General features: G+C 41.4%; 1 protein-coding gene across 1 annotated transcript in view; it reads right to left on the reverse strand.

Moving 5' to 3' along the window:
* Positions 1-22895, reverse strand: part of Ntrk2 (neurotrophic receptor tyrosine kinase 2) — a 388716-nt gene that overhangs the window by 290546 nt on the left and 75275 nt on the right. The window contains exon 14 of the mRNA XM_004639387.2: positions 14622-14721. Coding sequence (XP_004639444.1) covers positions 14622-14721 — 100 coding nt within the window. The remainder of the gene's footprint in view (positions 1-14621; positions 14722-22895) is intronic.

Genomic DNA, 22895 nt, shown 5'->3' on the forward strand with positions numbered 1-22895 from the left:
GCCACCATCTCAAAACTCACCTGCTAAAGCAGGCTGCGGGCCAGCTCACAGGCACATCTGCATGCAGAGTCGAGGTGAACACAGGATGGGCAGAACGCAGCCAAGCAGGGAACTGCCAGCACCTGCCCCCGGCTCGAGGCCAAGTTGTGGAAACACAGACATGTGGGAGTGTGCTCCTTGCTAAGTGGTGCACATTTAATGCAATGTATGCTCACTAGTTTTTACTTTGGTGATTTCTACAGAACTAAATATGAAGTCACTATGTCCGAGGGGTATGAAATTCAATTTCAAAAGTTTGCCTTTGGGCATCAAACAATGAAACTTTCCAGCCCATGATGGCTGTGGTTTTCCACGGAGGGAAGCTGTGCTACTCACTCACAAGCACACAGACCTTGCTCAGACTAAAGCTGTTGGGGAAGGACACAGTCATCTCCAGGCATCAAGAGAAAGCCAGAGAGCCGTGACTCCTGGTCCTTGTACCTAGTTCACTAAGCACACCACATGAGATTCTGGGATGCTAGCAACTGTACAGAATCATCTATGCACCTCGTCCACACAGATCTATGCCACAGAGTCAAGTACTGCTTTATTCTAATAAACTGTTGTAACTTAAAAAAATAAAATTTATTTTTCTGAAATGGTCTGTCTATGCAGTCCAAGTTGGCCTCAGACTTGTGATCCTTTTGCCTTACAGCCTCTCAAGGGCTGGGATTAAAGGTGTGTGCCACCAAACAGAACTAAAAATATAATTTCTTATACATCTATATCCTTATCTGTAGTAGAGGAAGACAAATTTGACTTTCAGGTTATTACTCAGAGATGCCATGAAATCAAGGGCATACCTAGACTGGGTTATGAGGTCACCTCAGGATTAAATGGCACAGTAGTATTAATAATGATAGAAGTATGAAATAGAATAACTTTTAAGTAATACATGCAGTTAATGTCTTCTGGGCAGGTATGGTTTCAAATATGCCATCATCTTTCTTTGCATTAAAAGAAAATGATACAATGGCCTGCAAATTTTCAAAAATTTCCAGGAAGGTTTATAATTTGGCAATTTATTATTTAAGACAATTACGTGAAGACATTTAGAAGACCTGAATAGCCTATATCCTTGATGAAAAGCCGCTGACTACTCCAGCGCTCCTCAGGCCTCCTGAACTGTCTTTCCACCATGACTGGTGTTCCACCTTTGCATCCATCTCTAAGTCCAATTTTAAGAAGAACCATTTTAAATCGGTTTAGCCCAAATCCCCATCGCCCATATCTGATCAGTCTCCCTGTCTGGCCAGGGTTATCCCCTACCCCTGGTCCAGGGACTCTTCACTACTTGACCCGTCTTCCCAAGGGTCTTGCTACTTTGGTGGAGCTGGAAGCCCCTTGTTGTTTGTGCTTCCTCTTGGCTTTCTATACCCTATCTGCTGTTGCCTATCAATTCCTGCATGTCTATGCTGCAGGCACAACTGAGCCTACTTCCAGTTCTGTCTTGAGGTCTCTATTGCAAAATCCTGAATAAAATCCAGGGTTTTTTTTCTGTAAGTACTACACAGCCTTGGTTTTCTCTAACAGCTATAAACACTGTATAACTAGACAGATTAAAATGAGACTCATGAAGAATATCTGAGGAGCCCAACAGAGAGATAACACCCGGTGATTAATGGGCAACTCCAGTTGCTACACATAGATATGACTTGCACCAGAGATGGGGCTGTTTTCCATTTCAGGGACTCGGAGAGCTCTGCAGGAGCTCAGGAGATGAATGGAAAATGCCCACAGGGGAGGAGGAGAGGAAGCGAGAGGATTTAGCCACAGAATGACTGAACAGCTTCCTCGACAAAATTGCTCAACAATTATTACAGTTACAGAATATCTACAATGAACTCGCAATCTCCAGCTAAAATGTTTCCTAAAATCAGTGCTAAAATGATAGGACAGAACCAAACTACTCAGGCTTGGAGAATCCTGAATTCTGAAAATTCAGACTATGAATATAGTTATTGGCACTTTTCCTATGCACCGTATAATGCAAAACCTCTGAACTTGCTAAGAATCTGATTTGTTGTTAAGATACAGGATAGAAAACTAAAAAACCAAACCAAAACTAATACTATTGATTATCAAGAATGCATGCCAGTGTATGCAATTATTCAAAACTATAGCCATTGTTTCCCATTTTTAGATTTCTGTTGTCCAAGGCTCTGCATTGCAAATCTGTCTCTTAGTATATTTGAATTTAATTACCCATAATCATATGAGCTGTTAGGGATAAAACACAGTCCGGAACAAATACATCTTACCCAGAAGTCCACAAAGTGAAAGCCCTATATCTCAGTTCTAAAGTCTTGAAAAGAAGCAAGATCCCAGGTCTTACAGGAAAGACTGCAGAGGGTGCTGTTCTCTACAACTCAAGGCCAGAAGGACAGAAAATTGATAGATATTCAAATAATTTGCAAAAGAATAAGAAGGGAATGAAGCATGGAGATAGAAAAATACACTCAAGGAGAGTTGCTATAGGGTAATTAGGTACCTCCCCCACCACCAGTGGCAATGCCAGGAAAACTCATTTAGACAAAGACATCACTTCCCAGGAAAAGAGAAGATAATAAGCGGGAACTTCAGGTGCTGTCTTCCTTTCTGGAAATGCATAGTCTTAAAGTCTTCCCACTTTAAAACCTTAACTGTAGTCTGTTTTTCCAGAAGCTTAGTCTGCTGGGAGTGTGGGGCATGTAGATCATATTCCCAAAGCTGATCATGGCTCTAGAGAAAAACTCTTCCTCGTTCTTCCCATGAACTCCTCTTCTCCAAGCCCCAGGGAGAGCTTTTGCTCCCAGTCATTCTTTTTTCCTGGATGTTCACTTACACATTTAAAATGTGTACACCAGTGTTGCCCACCCTGAAGCTCTTTCAAGACACTGTCCAAGTGCTGGATACCATTCCCGCTCAGTCGGAGGATGGCTCGCCAGGGCCCACCCTGCCTGGGGGCTGCATTTCCTTCCTCTGTCATCTCCCCTACATATTGGCTCCTCCATGCCAGAGCACCCTGCTCCTTCCGTCTGCAGTGATCTTTCTTGGGTTAGCAAAATGGCTTTCTCTTCCCTGAGATCTTGGAAAGTGGTCTCATCACAAAGCTCTTTCTCAAGTATTCAAGAATAGCAATACCCGCACCCACTTCACTTTTGTTCCAGGATTCACCATCACCAGTAGATTACCTCTGTTCTCTTTCTGTTTTGTTGCTTTTTCCTTCCCCTGCCCTAAAGTGTAAACTCTGTGAGAGAGAAATTTTGTTCCACTCAGCATTATATTTCCAGTAGAAGAACTATTCAGATAATCTTTTTTTCTTATTTCAGTTAAAAAAGAATTTTTTTTCTTAATGCTTTTATGAAAAATAAATAAATTAATTAATTAAAAAAATTTTAAAAGGGGTTGGCCAAATAGCTCAGTGGATTAAAGTGCTTGAAAGCAAGTACAGGGTCAGGGTTTGGATCCCCAGGCCTGCCCTGCCAGGTCTACTGCTGAGGCACACTGAGACAGCAGTTGAGACTGGGTGTGGTGGCACACATCTGTAAGCCCAGTGCTTAGGAGGCTGAAAACAGGAGGATCACTAAAAGTATGATCTACATAGTGAGACCCTGTAGACTCTGTCAAAATAAAATAAAATAAAATATAAATACAGTAAGGATTTCCTTCAAACAAAATGGCAAAGCCATTATGGGAAGTCTGGCTTCAAAGTGTTGTTGTTGTTGAACTGCTCCCTGAGAACCTCCACATTCTGGCAAGAGAGGGTAAAGGCAGGACTGCCCTTTTGCCCTTATGCTGGATGTCACAGGTGCAACTACGAGGACACCTTCCACATGCAAAACAATAAAAAGGCTATGGATCTTCACATACCAAAATAATACTATCACCAGGGTGCACAAATGATCCTGCAACAGGCCAGTAGATATTGAAGCTGGAGGTGGCCCTCACAGGGGAGCTAGTCATGCACAGCTATTTCTGGTCTTCAGGTGATTTTCTTTACAGGTGAACCAGGAAGTGAAGTGGGAAAGGCTCAGTTGGGTGGTTGAGTCTACTGCCTTTTCAAGACTACACAAGCTGACTGGAAGAATGTCCTTCGTTTTCAACATTCCTTCCTCCTGCCTGCTCCCACCATGAACTCCAGACTCAGGACCTCTTCCTGCCTTCCCCTGAGTTGAACTACTTCAATTAGGAACATTCACATCTCACTAAAGACTAGAAGAGCTGAGTAACAGCAAGTAAATGGTCACTCTGCCCTCTATTTTTTTTACTTTTTTTTCATAATTTTATTGATAAACAAATAGCAATGAGACAGTTTCAAATCAAATTGGTAGGACAGTTTCAATAATTAACACATTGCATACATTCCTCCTAGTGGTTAATTGCTGTACAAGATGCGGACATGATATCCTATCTACAAACACCATTAGAACAAATCACTCTATTCATTAAGAGAATGTAACTATATATCTATCCCAACCACCTTGAATACACAGATACAAAATGGACATTCATCTGTATACCCTTTTTTTGTTAAGTTCCGTTATTCGAATAGTATAGGTGTGTTAACTCAGCAAAATAATCCAAAAGAGTTCATTAGTCCATAATAGTATTGGGTCTTCCACTTCACTGGCAATGTCAGAAATTGTTGACCTGAGTCCCCTATAGCTCAACATAACAGCATGGCTTTACTTCTTATATTTCGTTTTTATACTTTTCTGCTGGGTGGTTAAGACCAAGGTAAAGCAGGACCTATGCAACAAGAGTTGTAGCTTTTGGAGGGCCTGCCCCTTAGCTCAGTTCTTTAAGTGGCTGCTTCCACAAAGCAGTCAGGCTCAGGTTGCTGTGGTTCGATCCCCACAACTCAAGCCAGCCAAACCTACCCTGCAGGCATTCAGAGCAAAAAATAAAAAATAAAAAATAATGCCCTCTATTTCTCTCTGCCCTACAACCAAAAATGTTCCCAGGTGATCTCAGAAATCAGTGTGTTTCTACTTCCCCTGATGAAAACAGGTTTTCTGCTGCCTTATGTCTGTCCACACTTTGGCTTCACTCACAGGAAATTTGCAGCCTCTTGGCCTATGGTTATATTAATAGGGAAGCCAATCTATTACACAGGGAAGAACTTAATTTCTGTGGAGTCCCTCTTGACCTCTCCAACAGGATGTAAATACATCAAATTTAAAGCCTGCTTTTTATATAAAATAAATCGTTTTAGCAGTTGTAATTCCATGCCAAAAAGAATCACATTAGAAATTTCTACAAGCACACATTTATACATCTGAGCTAATGGGTACGGGGGAGCACCAGTGTCATCTCATCTCTTTCTTTCAGTAAATAATCTTCTATAAAAGAAACTGATAATGTGTCTATAACAAATCAGTCAATAAAACCCATTCCTTATAAGCCTAAATTAACTTAGGCAGCTTAAATGTTCAAATGATAATAAAATTAAGAATTTGCAATAATTTATATTCATAATGTCTATAGAGATTGAAGGGCTTTAAGTAGAATGATTGTTAGTAACTTTTTATAGACTGCATACAGTACTTTTTTTTCAGTACTGGGGATAGAACTCAGGATCCTATGCTTGCCAAGCAGGCACTTATTCTACTGAGCTATCTCCCTGGCCCAGTGCATATAGTACAGACACATTATGATTACAATTTTTTCTATGAGCTCTGCTAACAAAACATTGAAACACTCCTATACAGTGTGTACATGTGTAATACTTTTCTGTAGTTCACTCAATATAAATTCAGAGAAGAATCTTCCAAACTCTTTTCTCTAATGCTGTATTATCAGAACATGAAACTTAAAAATAACTATCTTGTCTGGAATTAGTTACAAGAGCCTGGCACTAAACTAAGCACTGATTTTAATCTTAAAATCACTCAAGAGATTAGTATTATGTTTCATTTTACCAAGATGCAATTAAGACTTAGTTTAAACTCTATGGGAAATCTAGGATTGGAACTCAAGCTTTCCTTACTTGTAAATCTCCAGTGTCACATTTTTACATCTTCCTAGGCTTGAAGACTTAAGAGTTAACTTAAGAACATGGAGACTATGCACTCTTCAAACAGGCTGCTTTCCCAAGTGCTGCATGACAACGGTGCTGATACGAAACCAAATTAATTCCCACAATCATTCAGTATTCTTGCCCAGAATAAAGCAAGATAAAATCAAAGCATATGCTAGAATTTAAGCCAAGTTATTCTCTGTCTTCTTCAAAAGCTCTGTAAAACTTGTCCACCAAAATCAGATGCTAGGAGTGAAGAGGAAGAAAAGCAACACAGAGGAAAGTAAAAGGTCAGGAAGCACAGAGAAGTAGGAATGAAAGACAGGGGAGTCCAGGACAGTAACAGAGAAATGAAGGGGGAAGAGGAGGAGAAAACCTGCATACGTCCAGATTTCAAAATTCTTTTCAAAGTACACAGTGATGCACTTGAAGGGGTGCAAGTGGATTCATGAGGTCTAAGGAAGGCCAAAAAAGAGGTCATTTTTCCTGAACTTTAAGTACAAAATCTAGTTTCTTCAAGAATCTTTTACTTCTTAGTGAAAGTAGTAGTGTTAGAAGTCTAAAAAATGGTCGCAGAACTTCTACTTTACAGGCCAACAGAACCTCCCAACTGCACTGGGCTAGTGAGGAGTGATCAGGTAAGACAGGAGATTGAAAGTCAGAGCCTGAAAGACACTGTGTAAAAGAAGCACATCAGGCCCAGATAGGCACATGCTGAGGCTCTCCTTAGTGTATAGACGCTAAAGAGGTTGATCTCCCAGAAGAAGAGCAGTGGGTTACCCGGGGTGGGAGGAAGGCAGAGAAAGTAGGATCAAAAATGAAACAAGGAGGAAGGCCTAAGGTCCTGGAGCACAGGATGATGGCCATGGTCAGCAGTTACTCATATATTTTAAAACACCTACTAGAGAGGATTTTGAATGTCTGAGGAGGTAGGTATATAATTGTGATCTGGTGATTGCATAGTATATACACGTAGTAAAGTATCATGTTTTAAACCATAAATGTGTAATTATTATATGCCATTTAAAATTACAGAGTTGTTCCATATAAGCCTAAAAGTGTATGCTCCTGCTTCTGGTCTGGACCAACCTGACCAATTCTTAAACATTCTACACACATTTTCAATTTGCAGTAAAGGATAAGCATTTTTTGTTCTCATGGAGGCCTAACCAAATGTTGGCAGGAAAGAAGAGACTTCCGAAGCAGACCTTCAGCTCACAAGCACATAAGGGAAAGCTTTTAATAACTTCTCCAAACAACAGGAAAGGATATTTGTGCTGATAATTCTCATTAGCTATATTTTCACTTTGTTAAATTACTCAACTTTTTCCACTGGGTATCTTTTTAGAAATGTCCAAGGACTTGATTAATATTGACAAATTTTGTTCTCTACAAGAGAGTCCTAAGATATTTTGAGTGTAATTTGGAAGGCCTTCCTAGGAAAGACACAAAACTTAAATGAAAAAGGTGAAGAGATTTGCCTTTATGAAAAGGCATCTTTTTGTTGATCAAGGATTATATTAAAAATTCAAAGCACTAGAAGAAGATATCAATATTGTACATACCTATAAAAAGTCAATATATACATATAAATTATTGTGTATATATAAATCAACAACAAAATAACATTTCTTCTTACTCCTCACATTAATCAAAATATCATTTTAACCCAAATTAGAAAAAAATGTAAGACTGATAATACCCAATATGGATAAGAAAAACACAATCAGTTATCCTCACATACTGCTTCAGGAAGACTAAACTAGAAGGCATTTCGACAAGGTAATCTAACCACATCTAAAGCACACTCACTTTTTTCTTTCAGAAATTTGTTTTCAAGGGCTATTCAATATAGAATGTATTATTTGAAATAATCATATGAAAGTTTGATTTAAAGACCTAATCTGTCAAATATATTATAATTTATCAATTATATTAATCTTGCTGCTAATAGCAACAGTAATTATATAGGCATTACTGAATGCCAGTGATGTTTATAAGGGCTTCACAAATATCAACCCAGTTTGTTTCCATAGCAACCTTCTGAGTTAGGTGCTATGACTGTGTGCTACAATTTGGGTCTAGAACATTCCCCAAAGACTTATATGATGCAGACTTCTAATCTCAACATTACTTAGTGGGAAGAACTGTGATACAAAGAGACACTATTAAGAGCATCCACAAAGGCAATAGTAGCACCCAGCCCTTCTCCCTCAGAGCTGGGAGCAATCTTGCTCTGCATACAAAACTCCCATCATGACGGGCCATCTCAGGCCCAAAGCAGTGGGCCAGCCAGGGATGCACTGTCATCCTCAAAACCAGGTGCCAAAGTAATCTCATCTATTGAGCTGACGTCTCCAGAATTTTGTTACATTAATGGAAAGACAGCCAACAGATTGTTCCATTGCAGAAAACAGTACCAAGATAAGCAAAAACAAGATAGTTACTTGGGGTCACGGGGTCAAGGCAGGTTTCAGATACAAGTAGCCTGACGTCAGGATGTTTGGAATATTAATAAACCAAATGCAGCAGATTCCCTAGATATTGATAGAAAAAGATCTACAAGGCAAATTGTTACCTTAGAAAAAAAGATAGGGAACAGGGTTGGTATTATACTTTCTTTGTGAAATAAAAAATGAAGCTATGTATTTGATCATTTACATAAAATATGCATCTTGGATAGTTCAAGAAAGTTATTTCTAGGCTAGGAGTAGAAATGGTAATGGAAAAAGAGGGTGATGGGGAACTTTTATTTTTAACTTTATATATTTCCAAACTGAGTGAAATTTTGAAGAAAGAATGTATTCATTTGTTAGTGTCATAATTTTTCAATGTTATTGCTATTTAAGAATACATGGGATGGGGGATGTAGAAAACAGTTTGTCCTTACAGATGTTTCTACAACTGTGTTTCTGGCTTTCACTCACTTTTTTCCGTCTTTTAAAAGTTGATCCAAATATCTGTTAAACTCAACCTCTTAAATTTTCCAGAATTGTTTTCAGCTCATATTAAAGGCTTTAACCTTCAACCTCTTTAGCTTTGGCTTTGCTAAGGTTTTGACTATTTTTTAATGACCAGATTTTTGGTTGGTATTCAAAGGTATCTAGAAGATCTTGCTTAAGAAAAGAAACTTGAACTGTGAGCCTAGACCCTGCCATTAGCAAATCTAGGTCTGCACCCTTGGGCTGTGTAATTTTTCAGTCTTGCATTATTCATGCAAGGACAGGAGGCTACAGAGGAAATCTGTGCAGGCTATCAGGACAATGGGAAAAAGAACTTCCTTCACTGTTCCTTCTGCAGAGTTTCTGAGGGCAAATGTTTCTAGAGACGCAAAGGATACAGCAGTACCTTGGGGAGGATCATCATATGTACACTTCCAGCAGGCGATGCAGGGAATGAAGAGCTAATAGCTGAATGTATTCATTACCAATGTGCTGAGTGCCAAGCCCCTCCTCCTTGCTGCCTACTACACCATCACTGCCATTGCAGGGTGCCCTCCGAGGGGCACCCTTTGGTGGCTGCAGCCCTCATGTGGATAGACCCCACCACTCCTCCACTGGTTGCATTTGCACATCCTCAAGGAGCAGGGAGAGCAGCAAGCCAGAGCAAAGCCCAAGGCCTCAGTGACAGCATGAATAAATCATGCAAAGGCCTAGTTACCTACTCTTTGACAATGAAGCTCCTCGGGAAAATTGTTTGAGTTTTTTATTATTGAAAGTGAACAGAGGCTGCCTTAGAAGAAAGGATAAAATATGTATTTGCATATAGATATATTGTAACAGGTATCAATTTGGATAGATTTGCTATAGATTTTATGCATCCATTGTAAAAACTTAGGCACACTCTGTACAGATGACCAAATACTGACAGAGAAGCTTTACTAGGGAGTTCTACAATTATGATAAGTAGATACTCTACTAATAAGCAATACATGGTATAAAAGTACAGAAATAAGAAGGAAAATAGACATGAAATAAATCTATCGCTTGGCATCTTTATTAAAACAAGGCTGTGAGCCTACCGGACTCTAGTAACAAGAAGCCTAAACCATAGGAAGTACAGGTAAAGGATAAATTCTAGCTTAACAGTGACCATCTGCCACTTTTGCAGCCTCAGAACTGGACTCAGACACATATTCCAAAGGTACAGATCAATGGCAGAGGGGGAAGAACTGACTGTCCATATGCAAAATGGAAAGTTAAAGTGAACCCTCCAAACTTAGATAAAAATAATTGTTTAAAATAGTTTGTGAAGGGCTGGCCAAATAGCTCATAGCTCAGCAGATTAAAGGGCCTGCAAGCAGGTGCAAGGGCCAAGGGTTTAATCCCCGAGCCTGCCATGCAGGCCCTGCCCCCGGGGCATGCTGAGACAACAAATGAGACTAGATGTGGTGTGGCGTGCACCTGTAATCCCAGCACTTGGGAGGCTGTAAACAGGAGAATCACTATGAGTCTAATGTAGTAGTGAGACTCTGAACACCCTGTAGATCCTTTCCTAAAATACAAAAGGTAAAAAAAAAACAGTTTGTGAAGATCCATAGATCCTTAGGCTGAACCTGGAGGTGCTGACCTCTTTTCTATGGTCATTAGTTATCTTGAATCTTAGGCAATTTACAAAGAAAGAAAGGGATTTTGTTCCTTTTAAAACTTAGAAAAGCCCTGGGATTTTCTCTTTCATGCGTTGCCAATCATCAAACCAAAGTGGGTAAGTTGAAAATTCTAATTGCTCAGTTAATTTACATTATTTAGTGTCAACTTTGCACTAGGCTCAGGGGAAAAAAAAAAAAGATGAAGAGACAAACATGAACGTCCTTACCACAGAGCTCCTGCCTGTCACCTGTGCTGAGCCCCACCAGTGGGGTCTGTCTGTGGGGAAGGGACAGGACACCCAAGTTGACATTCCTGTGGGCCAGCTCTAGCCTACATCCTCCATCCAGATGTGTCTCACTGGTGTGGAGCACAGATGCCATCTTCCTGTGTAAGAAATGTCACACGAGGGTTTCGGCTCCCAGGCCAGTCCTTCAAGCTCGCCCATGTTCAGCTCTAGTGCGATCTCAGGAAGTTTCCAGTTTGTATTCGCCCAAGCTCACTCAATTTGCTGCGTTCAACTGTACTTCATAATATCAAGGTGTCTGCCACCATCTGAAGCAGCCAACTTTCAAGATAAATTATACAATGGTAGGGCCATGATTTCTGTGTGATTTGTTCCTCAAAAAGGTCGAATGAGTATTGGAAAATTGGTTCCAGTGTGCTGGTGTTAGGAGGCCGCAGGATCCTTTAAGAGGTGGAGCCTCATGTCACTGGGGATGGTGGGCATGATAATCTGTGAGAGAGGTCAGTCCTGAAGAGGAAGATTGCCCTGCCCTGTTCTCTGACTTCCTTCCTTACCTAAAGATGTGGCAAGGCAGAAGGACCCTCACCAGAGCTGGCACCGTGCTCTGTGGACTCCAATGTTCACAACTGTGAGTTCAATTCACCCGTTTTTAAGTTTTTGGTTTTTTGTGTGTGTGCAAAGTGATCCTCCTGATTCCTGCCTCCCCAGTGCTGGGATTACAGGCATGCAGAGCCATGCCTGGACTACATCCCCACTCAGAGAGCACGGGGATGGGGCCAACGTGGCATGCGGTGCCAGGAATCGAACTCTAGGCCCTGCGCTTACCTAAGCAAGCACTTAGTCCACTGAGCTATACTGCCGGCCCTTCATCCGTTTTTGGTTTTGTTTTTAAATAACAAAGCACCAAAGCTTTAGATATTTCCATAGAGTAACAAAAAGGAGACTAGTACAGGCAGGGCTGGGTGAAATCCTCTATGAGCCCTGTGGATGAGTGGGCAGCCACCTGCTATCCGGAATCTGTTTCAGGAATAAGGGAACAACGACAGGGCCAGAGCCTCTCTGAAGATGCCAGAGGCTGGAGTTCTCTTCAACAGCTCATCAGCACGTCAGCCGCGGGCCTCCTGCACATCAGCCCCTTACAAATCTCCACACAGCTTATCCCGTTGTTATTCCAAAATCCTGACTGACATATTGCCTGGTTATTTCAGGCAGTACAATTGTGTTTGTACATATTCTTCCCTTTTTTAGACATATGTTTGCAAGCAGTCATCTTTGCTTTAATAGCATTTTGAGTACATTAACTTGCATTAATTTTTAAACACCCCTTTTTATGCAGTTTCATTTGCACTCCGTGCATAAGCCACATCTTAATTTTTTGATCCCTAAAGGTTATCAGCTCAGCATCTGACTTGTGAAACAATAACCTCAGATCAGGCCAAAAGTGCTTGTATCATGCCACACATCCATGTGCAGCTACCACAGACAAATAAGCTATTCTAAACGAGCACAGGAGACTCTGAGACAAAATTTCTAAAAATAGTTTTATTTATGTTTAAGAATAGGCACAAAGATATGCAAAAAGCAGGCACGGCCTGAAGAAAACCATTGACTGACGCTGTGTGCCGAGGGTAAGCAGCTCTTTCTCCCAGTGCACTGAGAATGCCCTCAAGTTATGTTCAGAGGATGTGGGTGCTTCAGAGTTCATCACCCCAAATCATTTAAGTGAGTTGCTGTTTTCAGAGTTGGTACTGGGGTCTCAGTGTGAAATACAGTCTGTTCTCTAATTGAGACTGTCCCCTTCTGCTTCATGACTGCACTGCAGCGAGGAGCACACTGGCCTCTAGAGATGAGTCTTCTCCAGTGGTGCTCCTGGGCTGGCATGGGGAGAGGCTCCTAAATTCTGCTTGGTGGGCTCCCAAATCTTTTAATGAAGTCCCAGAAGGATCTAGATATATCCTTCCTCTGAGCAGCTCATAGGATAAAAGTTCTTATACTAAATCCTCTGGAAGAGGAAGTGCTGTACTGCTACAATCTGGAACTCTCCAATAAAGTCTATGCCTGGGCACATGTACTCCAAGACTCTAAGGAAAGGAAGAAACTGCTGCGAGTGAGGAAGCAAGTTGTCATGGCAGGTGGTCAGCAGGCTCACTAGAGCCAACTAGAAGCAGCAATCAGAGGCTGCTGAATGGCCTGGGAAATACTGGAAGTTTGGTTCTGGTTCCTCCCCCACACCTTCCCACACTTAGAGGGCAATGAGTTAGCTCACATTTATGAAACCAAATGACTGTTCTTTTTTTTTTTTCTAGTGCTGGGGATTGAACTCAGGACCTTGAGCTTGCCAAGCAGGTGCTTATGCCACTGAGCTAAATCCCCAGCAGAATGACTGTTCTTGAAGAAAGCTGGGGCAATACCACATCAGTCTCCAATGGAAACTCTCAGAAATACCAGTTCTCAAGTTCATCCTGGCCTTGCAAAAGCAGAGACTCCAGAGTAGCTGAGCAACCCAGGTTGGGCAAGTCCTACAAGGGCTCGTAGGAGCGAGCCATGGGTGAGACCAGTGTCCTTGAGTCAGTTAAAGTTATGTTAGTGTCCTTCCTCTCAGTCCTGACAACTGCACAGTGAAAAGTCTTTGTTCTTCCTAAAGAAATGTCATGGATCATCAGCTTAGGAGGAGTTCAGGGAGCTTTTGAGGTCTCTTATTCCTTTATACCTAAATTTACTACTCTACCTTCCCATTCATTTCTGATTTAAGAACCCCCATTATGGACATTAACAAAATAGGAGGAGGAGCATTCAGAAATAGACCAAATCTTCCCCAGGGCCCAGTGCATGCCAGGCAGCCTGCTCCCACTTAAACATTCCCTTCTGCATATTCCAGAATATTCCCAGTAATTCAAGAGACTGTGTGGATAAAGAAAACTGGCCAGACTCACCCTCCACACAGCTAAGCCACCATGAAAGCTGTCTCACAGCTCTCACTCGGAAGTATTTACAAGCAGGACTGAGCTAAAAGGCCACACAAACGCAACAATAATACTGTAGCTGAGACGAAGTTTCAACTTCAAATCACATGGTTTTAGATCACTAAAACTCAACTTTTTCTATAATAACATTCATACAAGTTCCCTCCCCTGAGTTAATATTTAAGCCTCTATAAAAGACACGTTTTTAAGTCTTGGTCAATGTACTCCATAGTTTTCTAACCCTAACAATTTTTCCATTAGAAAAAGGCCATTCATGCACAACGTTGCAGTGTATTCCCAATAGCTTTTCTTACTTCATTTCTAGTATTGTAGTTTAAATTTGGAAACCTGAAGATCTAAAAAACAATAGCAACCAAAAAGCACACCACAGGAGACTTGGAAACCGAATGTACAGCAGAAAGGACCTATCTGCACAAAGTACATGTTTACGTATATCCTATCACCATTGTGTGGTGCCACCCATACTAAAAGGAAAAAGAAAGACCAACCACCACCTACAGACCAGTAATCTTAGCCACCTGACATTCAAGAAACCAGTCCCGGTCTCCAGGGACAGCTCTTCTCATTGGAAAGTGGGCAGTGTTGAGTAACCAACATTATTTTGCTCTGATTGATTTGTAGGATCAAATCCTTGTTGCTGTTTTTCCAGCCTTAAATTTCCATCATTGTAAATCTAGCAACTTCCTTTGGTAGTAGCAATTAGCATCAGTCATAAGCAAAAAATGATGCCACATAAGAAATAAAATAAATTCAACTCTTCTTACCTTTCATGCCAAACTTGGAGTGTCTTGCCAACTTAAGCAGAAACAGCATCACCAGCAGGCAAAATCCCACTACAGAGGCTATCACCACCACAGCGTAGACCTAGGACAGGAAGAGAGCCCATGACAACCTTGTCAACCTACTGCCTATAATGATGACAATGATGTGATGGCCACTCAGATTTATGGGATACTTACCAGTTTCTCTTATAACAGCTTTAGCATGTCAATTCACTTACTCCTCAACAAAATTACAAATACATAGCTTCTAGGGTGAAATGCATAGGTCCTTTTAGTATATATTATTTACAAATGAGAAATTATAAAGTAAAAGATATATAAATTGATATGTAATTGAAGATCATATAAGTGTACTTCTATTTATAGCCACACTGACAGATCCATCCATCTATCCATCCATTCACCCATCCGCCCACATCTCTGGAAAAAAAGACTCATGTCACTCGAGGCAGGGATTGTCACTGTAGTTTGAGATCTTAGGCTAAGAAAGTGTCGTGTTGCAGGGGTTGGGTTGAGGGAAAAAGAATATGAAACACTATTGATGATTTTGAGACTGGTAAAGGTACAACAGGGTTCACTTTACTACTCTAGTTTTGCATAGGTTTGAAAATTGTCCAATAAAAAAAGGTATTTTTTAAAAATTAGAATTGTCACTCATAGCAATCAGGGTACCCTGTGACAAGAAGTCAGAGGAAGAAGGCACCTTGGGTGGAATTGCTTGTGAAACCTCCCATACACTTACAGTCCATACACTTCTCTATATGGATGAGGGGTTTTAAAATGTAAAAATCGCATTGCAAGTGCAGCTTAGACATGCACGTAGGGCAGATATGCAAATCCTGTCACAGTCCTGAAAGGGAGGGAACAAGGGTGAAAGTGGTAATTCAGCTGACACTACCACGCCACTCCAAGTGCACTGGGATGGAGAGGCTACCAGAAATACAGCCCAGCATTCTGGAGGCAGAGACATAAGCACCACAGTGTTTTGTGGTTTGGTTTGGTTTAGTTTGGTTTTGGGAGGTGCAGGGTATAGTTCATTTAATGAGCTGAAGAATGCTCAGTGTGTCCCCCATTACTATGGCTACAGTGGGCAGCTGGTGGTCTACACCAGATGCAGGCAGGGATCAGGAGCGCTCAACGTGGTGGTGGTCAATTGTGGAAGGAGTCCATGATTGGGTGTGGCTTACTGTCACCACCCCAATTCCATCTAATGCTGGCCACCCCCAGGTTTCTCTGATACAAAGATTAGTGCCTTAAAAATGATCAACCTGTCTTATCTGACAAGTACACATTGCCATCCATAGAATATTTTTCAAAGCTAAGTTGGTGTTTTCAAAAATACTTCGCCTTGACAAACTTTACCTCAATGCTGCTTGCTTCCGCAGAGCCAAATGATTTTCAAAGACTTGCTGGCCAGCTAACATTGCTTTACCCCACAATGATTAGAAGAGAACTTTCTAAATTGCAGAAAAGTGTTTTATCCAACTATTTATTCCCACTGAGCAGCAATTCAACTTAAGCCTAGTTGACAGGGCCCTCCTCGTCCTGGGAACCCACCACCAATGGACACCAATGCTGGGACCCAAGTCACAGCCGCTCCCAAGCCCATGAAGTACAAGGACTATAGCAACTTTGCACTATCCATCAAATCCAGCACCACACCTCAGCCTACACTGGGAAATTTAGGAGCTCTGGGAGTCACCCCACCTTCCAAGGCCGTCACCTTCCAGCCTCCCCCACCTCCAAGATCAACCAACTCCAGAGATGGCACCCCAGTGGAGAGCAGACGAGATCCGTACAATCACCAGCCACCTTTCCCTGGCCTGATCACTAACCTGGCTGTTCTGAGCTCAGGGCCTGGCCTGACACCCACTCCTCTTTCCTTTGGCTTCTGTTCCCCTCACCTGTTTGCCCCAGAGGCCCTTACACTTTCCCTTTTGTGTGCGTAACAATCTGGTTATTGTTCATCTTTGCTTTTTTACTCAATTACTGGGAAACAACTGCCATGTATGCATAGGTGGTGGTGTGCTAAGCTAGACTTCATGCAGATTTACTGCGTCCAGGGAAGAGGCTGGGACACAGTCACCTTAATGCCAGTCTGGAAATAACCTACAGGAGAATTCAGCCAACACACCCATGCTGGATAGACTTGCTATGCTTACTTGGTGGGCTTTAGTTGGAATATACTTCTGGGCCTCATCCTCATTCAGTTTTGCTTAGCCCAAGACCTTGCTGCCAAAGAAAAGCTCCAAGTCAGTGGTGAACTTCTGCAAATAGGGAATATTAAGGCTTGGCCAGCCTTCCAGTCTTTGTTGCAATTGCTCAGCCAGAGTAGCACAAAAGAAGCCATAGAACATATGGAAACAAGTGATGCAGCCACATTCTAGTAAAACCATATTTACAAACACACATGAGTGGCTGGATTTCAACATGGTTTCACAACTCCTGCTCTAAGCTGCCTCAGATACTCACACTGACTCAGACTCTTAAACTTCGTTGTTTCATTTAATCTACATGGTAATCCTTGAAGTTGATAGGATTAGGTCCTTCAGAGGCAATCATTAGCACTGTCTCCCTTGTATTTCAGCTTTTTCCCAGTGTGACGCTATAAAATGCATTTCCTGGCTCGCTTCTGATTAGACGGATTCATGTGACAAGTTGAGACCTGTGTCACTTCACTACTGGGTGTGGAACTGCAGTGCTAGTCTGAGAACTTTTAGGGAGTGGCTGTCAACCAGAAATAATGCTGCCACCTCAGATAAAGACATTTGGCACTACTGAGTTTCCACAGTTGGGACAAGGGCCGCTAGCACCCAATGGTTAGAAGCCAGCGGCTAGGACAGAGACCCCAAACAAAGTCACTCCTCCCCGAGTGTCAGGAGTGCCAAAGGTGAGAACCTGGCATGCCTACTCAGGCACTCCTTCCTCTGTGTCATAACAGACCCAAACTTTCTGTCCTAGAAGCAGAACAATGCTCAGCAGCGCTCTCAGCCAAAACATGTACTGCGTCCTACAGAAAACCTGCCTGGTTTTAAGCTGCTATGGCCTAGAGATTTCTGCATAGTTTATTCTGAGTGATACTCATTCCATAGTGAGAATTACTACATGCTGGAACATATTAAAAATATTGGCTTTTCCTGTGTATAAATTTTAGATTGACCATTTATTACATATAGCATTTCAGAATTACTTAAACCCTGAGTCTCACAATACTTATGTGTAAAATAGGAAGTATAATAATGCTCTACTTAGCGATTTGTTATAAATCTAAAATAAGTGACTGGAGACAATGGGCTTGGAATAATGTCTACTACCACAGACATACATTAATAGGAAAGATGCCAATATGAATTATGGTGATCAAAGTAAAATCTAGAGAAAACTAAATAAGAAGCCTGTCTCAGTTACTTTTCTATCATTTCTGGGACAAAATACCTGACAACCAAAATCAAGTAAAGGTTTATTCAACTCACAGTTAGTGGAGGTTTCGGCTACCTCCAAGACAGAGCAGCACATGGAGGAGGGTAACCTTTCATGACAGCCAAAAACAGAAAAAGAGCAAAGGGAGGGACAGCAGCTGAGGCAGCTAGCAGGCCTCTCTCCCCTCCCTACATTTGTATGCAGATTATCTGCCCCAGGGCGGGTGTAGCACTCACACCCATAATCCCAGAATTTGATCAAGAATTAATCACACACTTTAGAAGCTGTCCTATAATTGCATGAGGTTTTGGGAGCACAACTAGATGCAAACCATAACAAAGCCCAAGGCGCACCTCCCAACCCTGGAATCTGAACCAGCCTGTCTGGGTATAAAACATGATTTGCTCATTCAACTTCCTCACTGGATGTGTGGCTGCAAATGAAGGTGTCAAGGTAAAATCATGTGGCTGACCCTCCCACAAGGACACTAGATAATCCTGCCTGAACTCAGTGGATGCATAACCCCACCTGTTGACAGGATGGAGCTCTACTGCTGAAAAGCTGCTAAAGATTTTCAAATCACATTCAAACCTATTGAAGCCATTCTAAATTAAAGCATTTAAAGAAACAAAGGTTCATGTAAGAGTAAGAATCACTTTTTCAAAAACAGTGGTAAGTGCAGAGTTTCAGGTATTATGCATGCGTTGCAGGCAACGGAAGTTCTTATGTGAGAAGTTGCTGGGTTGGCTGCTCCTTTGGTTTTCACCTGAAAAAGGTCTTTCAGAACAGAATAGAAGAGATCTGTCCTATCATGCAAGTCCAATCAAGAGCCTGAAGAGCTCCTGGTGGGCCCTATGGCCAGCATTTAAAACTGTCTCTGAAATGCTCTGACAACCTCTGCTATGCCACTGTCACCTCCCTGGCTCTGGGACTCTTCTAATACAATGATCGGAGATTGTTTATATCACAGATACTGGGACCACTTCAAATTTTTAAATTGTACTTAAATTCTACAAAATATAGTCTTGCATCTCTGATACAGGATTCTAGGACCCCTTGGCAGAGTCATAATGTATAGGCTTTGAAGGATGTTTATTTTTACTGATCTTGCCTTTTGGCTCTATAAATACTTGAATGTCTTGAGATATGTCAGTCAGCGGCTTCCACCTATCATTGACATTAAAAGAGAAAAGACCAAAGTTAACCTAAATTTCCAGCAATTGGAATGTATGCACATCAGTGACTCAGCTCCTGCAGCTCAGGTTTCTTATGTACACAATGTTTTCAAAGCATGAATTATAAAATCATAGAGATTGACTTACTACAGCATCTTGGTATTCCTGTGTCATCCACATGGTTATCTGTGGAAGTTTACAGTGTGTGTGTGTGTGTGTGTGTGTGTGTGTGTGTGTGTGTGTGTAGATGCCTATACTGGATATGTACATTTCAAAGTGCAACTGCGATGCATTTGTTTATGAACTTCCCATTCCAACGTTATGGTCTTAGTTCACGAATATAGCACATTGTTTATTATTGTTCCCAACACCTCAGTAATTACCCCCCTTCTACTTTCTCTATTCTACAACTTGTCCTATAACATTCACTATAAGTCTAGCCAGTCTGCAAGACTTACTGAATGCCAATGTCTGGCAGTATTTTCAAGGGAACAAACACACACACACACACACACACACACACATATATATATATATATATATATATATATATATAACACTGACCAGAGAGCCTCTACAATATCTCCCCTTTACCTGAAACAGAGACATTTTAAGACCTCCAGAAGATTCCTGGACCCACAGACAGAACCAACTTCTATATATACTGTTTTTTCCTATAATATACACCTATGATGAAATTTAATTTAACATTAGGCATAATAATAGATTAACAACAATATAAAATAGAGCAATTGGTGTGATATACCCAAATAAAAGCTCATGCTTTAGGGCCCTTATTAACTAAAATATGGTTTACCTGAGCACAAGACTTTTGATGTAAGAACAGTGGGTCTGATTATGGAGATGGCTGCTAAGTAAATATGGGTGGGCCGCTTACACAGCGGGGGTACTCAGGACGAAGGAGTGGTTTACAGCTCAGGTGGGACAGAGAAATTGTGCAATATTTCATCACATTATAGTGCATAATTTAAAATCCATGAGTTGTTCATTTCTGAAATTTTCCATGTTTTTAGTTTCATATTGAACTCAAGTAACTGAAATTAAGAAAATTGTAGGTACAGATTAGGGAGAAGTATTGTACTAAGACTCTTATGAGGGAATCTTGAGAAGGGAAGAATATATTGAACAAGTAAAGAAATAAATAAGGTGATTCCAGAGAGTAGCTACTCGGAAGAAAATGAAAGGGGGTAATAGCTACCAGCCACCTAGACTAAATGACTTTCTTTTTTGGTTAGGTTTTTAAAAATTGTTTATTTATTTATTCATTCCTTCCTTCATTCATTCATTTATTTGGTGTGGGGTCTCACTACGCAGCTCAGAGTCATAGTGATTCTCCTGCTGAATGACCTTCTTAAACTCCAAGCTGGCTGGAAGCTAAAGCCATGTGTTCCTCTGTGGAGTGAGTCTGAAGTATTCAAGGGAGTATTCAAAAGATCAGATGACAAAAAATTGCAAAGCATAGGGGAAGATGTCAGAAAGGAGCAAGGACAACAAGATCATAGAGAACTTCATGAACTATCATGAAGAATTTACCTCTTAGAAGAGAAGTGTAATGGCTGATACGCTGTGTCACCTTGAGAAGGATAGAAACTTAACTAAGTAACTCAGAGGTTCTCCATCCTGGGGTGTAGAGAACATGCCCTTATGGCTCTAAGATGTTGGTCACTGTGTCAACTTGAGCAGTTTAGTTTAACTAAGTGATTCAACAGGAGGAAAGGATCCTTAATTTGTAAACATCCTCAGCCTGCGCAAGAGGAGGATCCTGAGATGGTGTGGGTGCAGAGGTCCCCGTCTCCACACCCAGGGTGGGTAACCTGCATACAACAAAAGGACAATGAGGAAGGTCTCATTGCTGGTTCTTTGGAGGAACTCGAGTCTTCACCTTCAGTTTGGATGTCATCTCCTGCTTCTAGTACAGACTACCCAGCTTCCACCTGGAGCCTTCCAGCATAGATCCATTTGATGTTTGTTTGTTTGTTGTGGGTATTTTTGGTACTGGAAATCAAACTCAGGATCCTGAGCTTGCCAGGCAAGCACTTGTACCACTGAACTATATCCCCAGCCCTCCAGCACACATTCTTCTTCCACCTTCCATCTCATACCTATCGGCCTCTTGCTGTGGGCTTGTACAGAACACTGAAGTGAGCTCCTGAACCCTTCAGCCTCCAGTGTGCAGACAGACGCCCTCTGAATGATTCCTCACCCAACTCTGTATCTGACCATTGTAAACCAATCTTGTAATTACTTATACATTTGTATATTTTGTATTATATCTGTTTCTCAGGTAAACTGTGACTCATATAAGAAGTTTCGCTACAACTGTATTAGGAAGAGTGGGAATTATAAGGAAAAAGCAATCTGAGATAAAAAATCTGTTGTCTGTAAATACACAGTTTGGGAACCTCCCGAGGGATTAGTCAAATCTGGGTAGTCTGGGTGGGTCATGGAGACATAATCTTGGTGTTTGCATCTGATTCCCGGCTCTTCCCTCTCTAGCACTATTCCTGGGCTCTCTTCTCCAGCTACCATGAGGTGGGCAGCCTTCTGCCAAGCCCCTCCACCATGATGCTTCTGCTTTGTGGTCAGCCAACCATGGACTAAACCTTTGGAAACCATAAACCAAACAAACCACTTCCTCCACTAAGCTATAACTGACAAGAATTCAGTGCCAGCAGTAGGAAAGTTGGTTAATAAAATGCAGTATGCTAAGTAAAATGAGCTAGGTTCAGAAGATAAATACTGTATGATGTCTCATATCTGTGGGACACAAAACAGCTGAGATTTCATAGAAGCAGAAGGTGTAACGGTGGTTGGCAAAGGTTGGGATGTGGATGGTGTCCTGGGTAAGAGGAGGTCATGGTCAAGAGGTATAAAATTATAGATAGGTTGGAAGAAGAAGCTCTGGCATCTGGTTGCACAGCAACCAAAAAATATGCTATAATTAATAACAGCATGTTATATTTTTGAAATAGCTAAAGGAGGAACTTTAAATGTTCTCATCAAGCAAAATAAAAAATATTTGAAATGTTAATTACTGTGGTTTGATTATCATACAATACATGGAAATATGAAAATAGGCTAGGGAGATAGCTCAGTGGCTTAACTACTCGCCTGGCAAGCACAAGGTTGTGAGTTTAATCCCTGGTACCAGAAAATAAAATAAAATGAATAAAAATAATAAAGAAAATACAAAAACACACTTTTAAAAAAATAGCTGGGTGTGGTGATACACATCTGTAATCCCGGCACTCAGGAGGCTGAGGCAAGAGGAGATCAGCTTGGGCTACAAAGTGAGCTCAAGGCCAGTCTGGACTGCATAGCCAAACCCTGTCTCAAAAAGACAAAAAAAAGGAAATAGTACACTGTACCCCAGAACTGTATAATTATTATTTGTCAATTAAAAAAAAAATAAAACCAGGGCCAGCAATATAGCTCAGTGAACTAAGCTCTTGCTTAGCTAAGTGCAGGGGCCAGAGTTCAATCCCTGGCACCACATACTGTACTGGTTCCATCCCCAGCATACTGAGCCAGCAATGGAGTCCGGTGTGGTGGCACACTCCTGTAATCCAGGCACTAGGGAGGCACAAATTAGGAGGATCACTGTGGTTCTGAGCTGCGTAGTGAGACCCTGCACCAAAAA

The sequence above is a fragment of the Octodon degus genome, unplaced genomic scaffold (assembly GCF_000260255.1).
Source record: "Octodon degus isolate 3935 unplaced genomic scaffold, OctDeg1.0 scaffold00111, whole genome shotgun sequence".
Taxonomy (NCBI): domain Eukaryota; kingdom Metazoa; phylum Chordata; class Mammalia; order Rodentia; family Octodontidae; genus Octodon; species Octodon degus.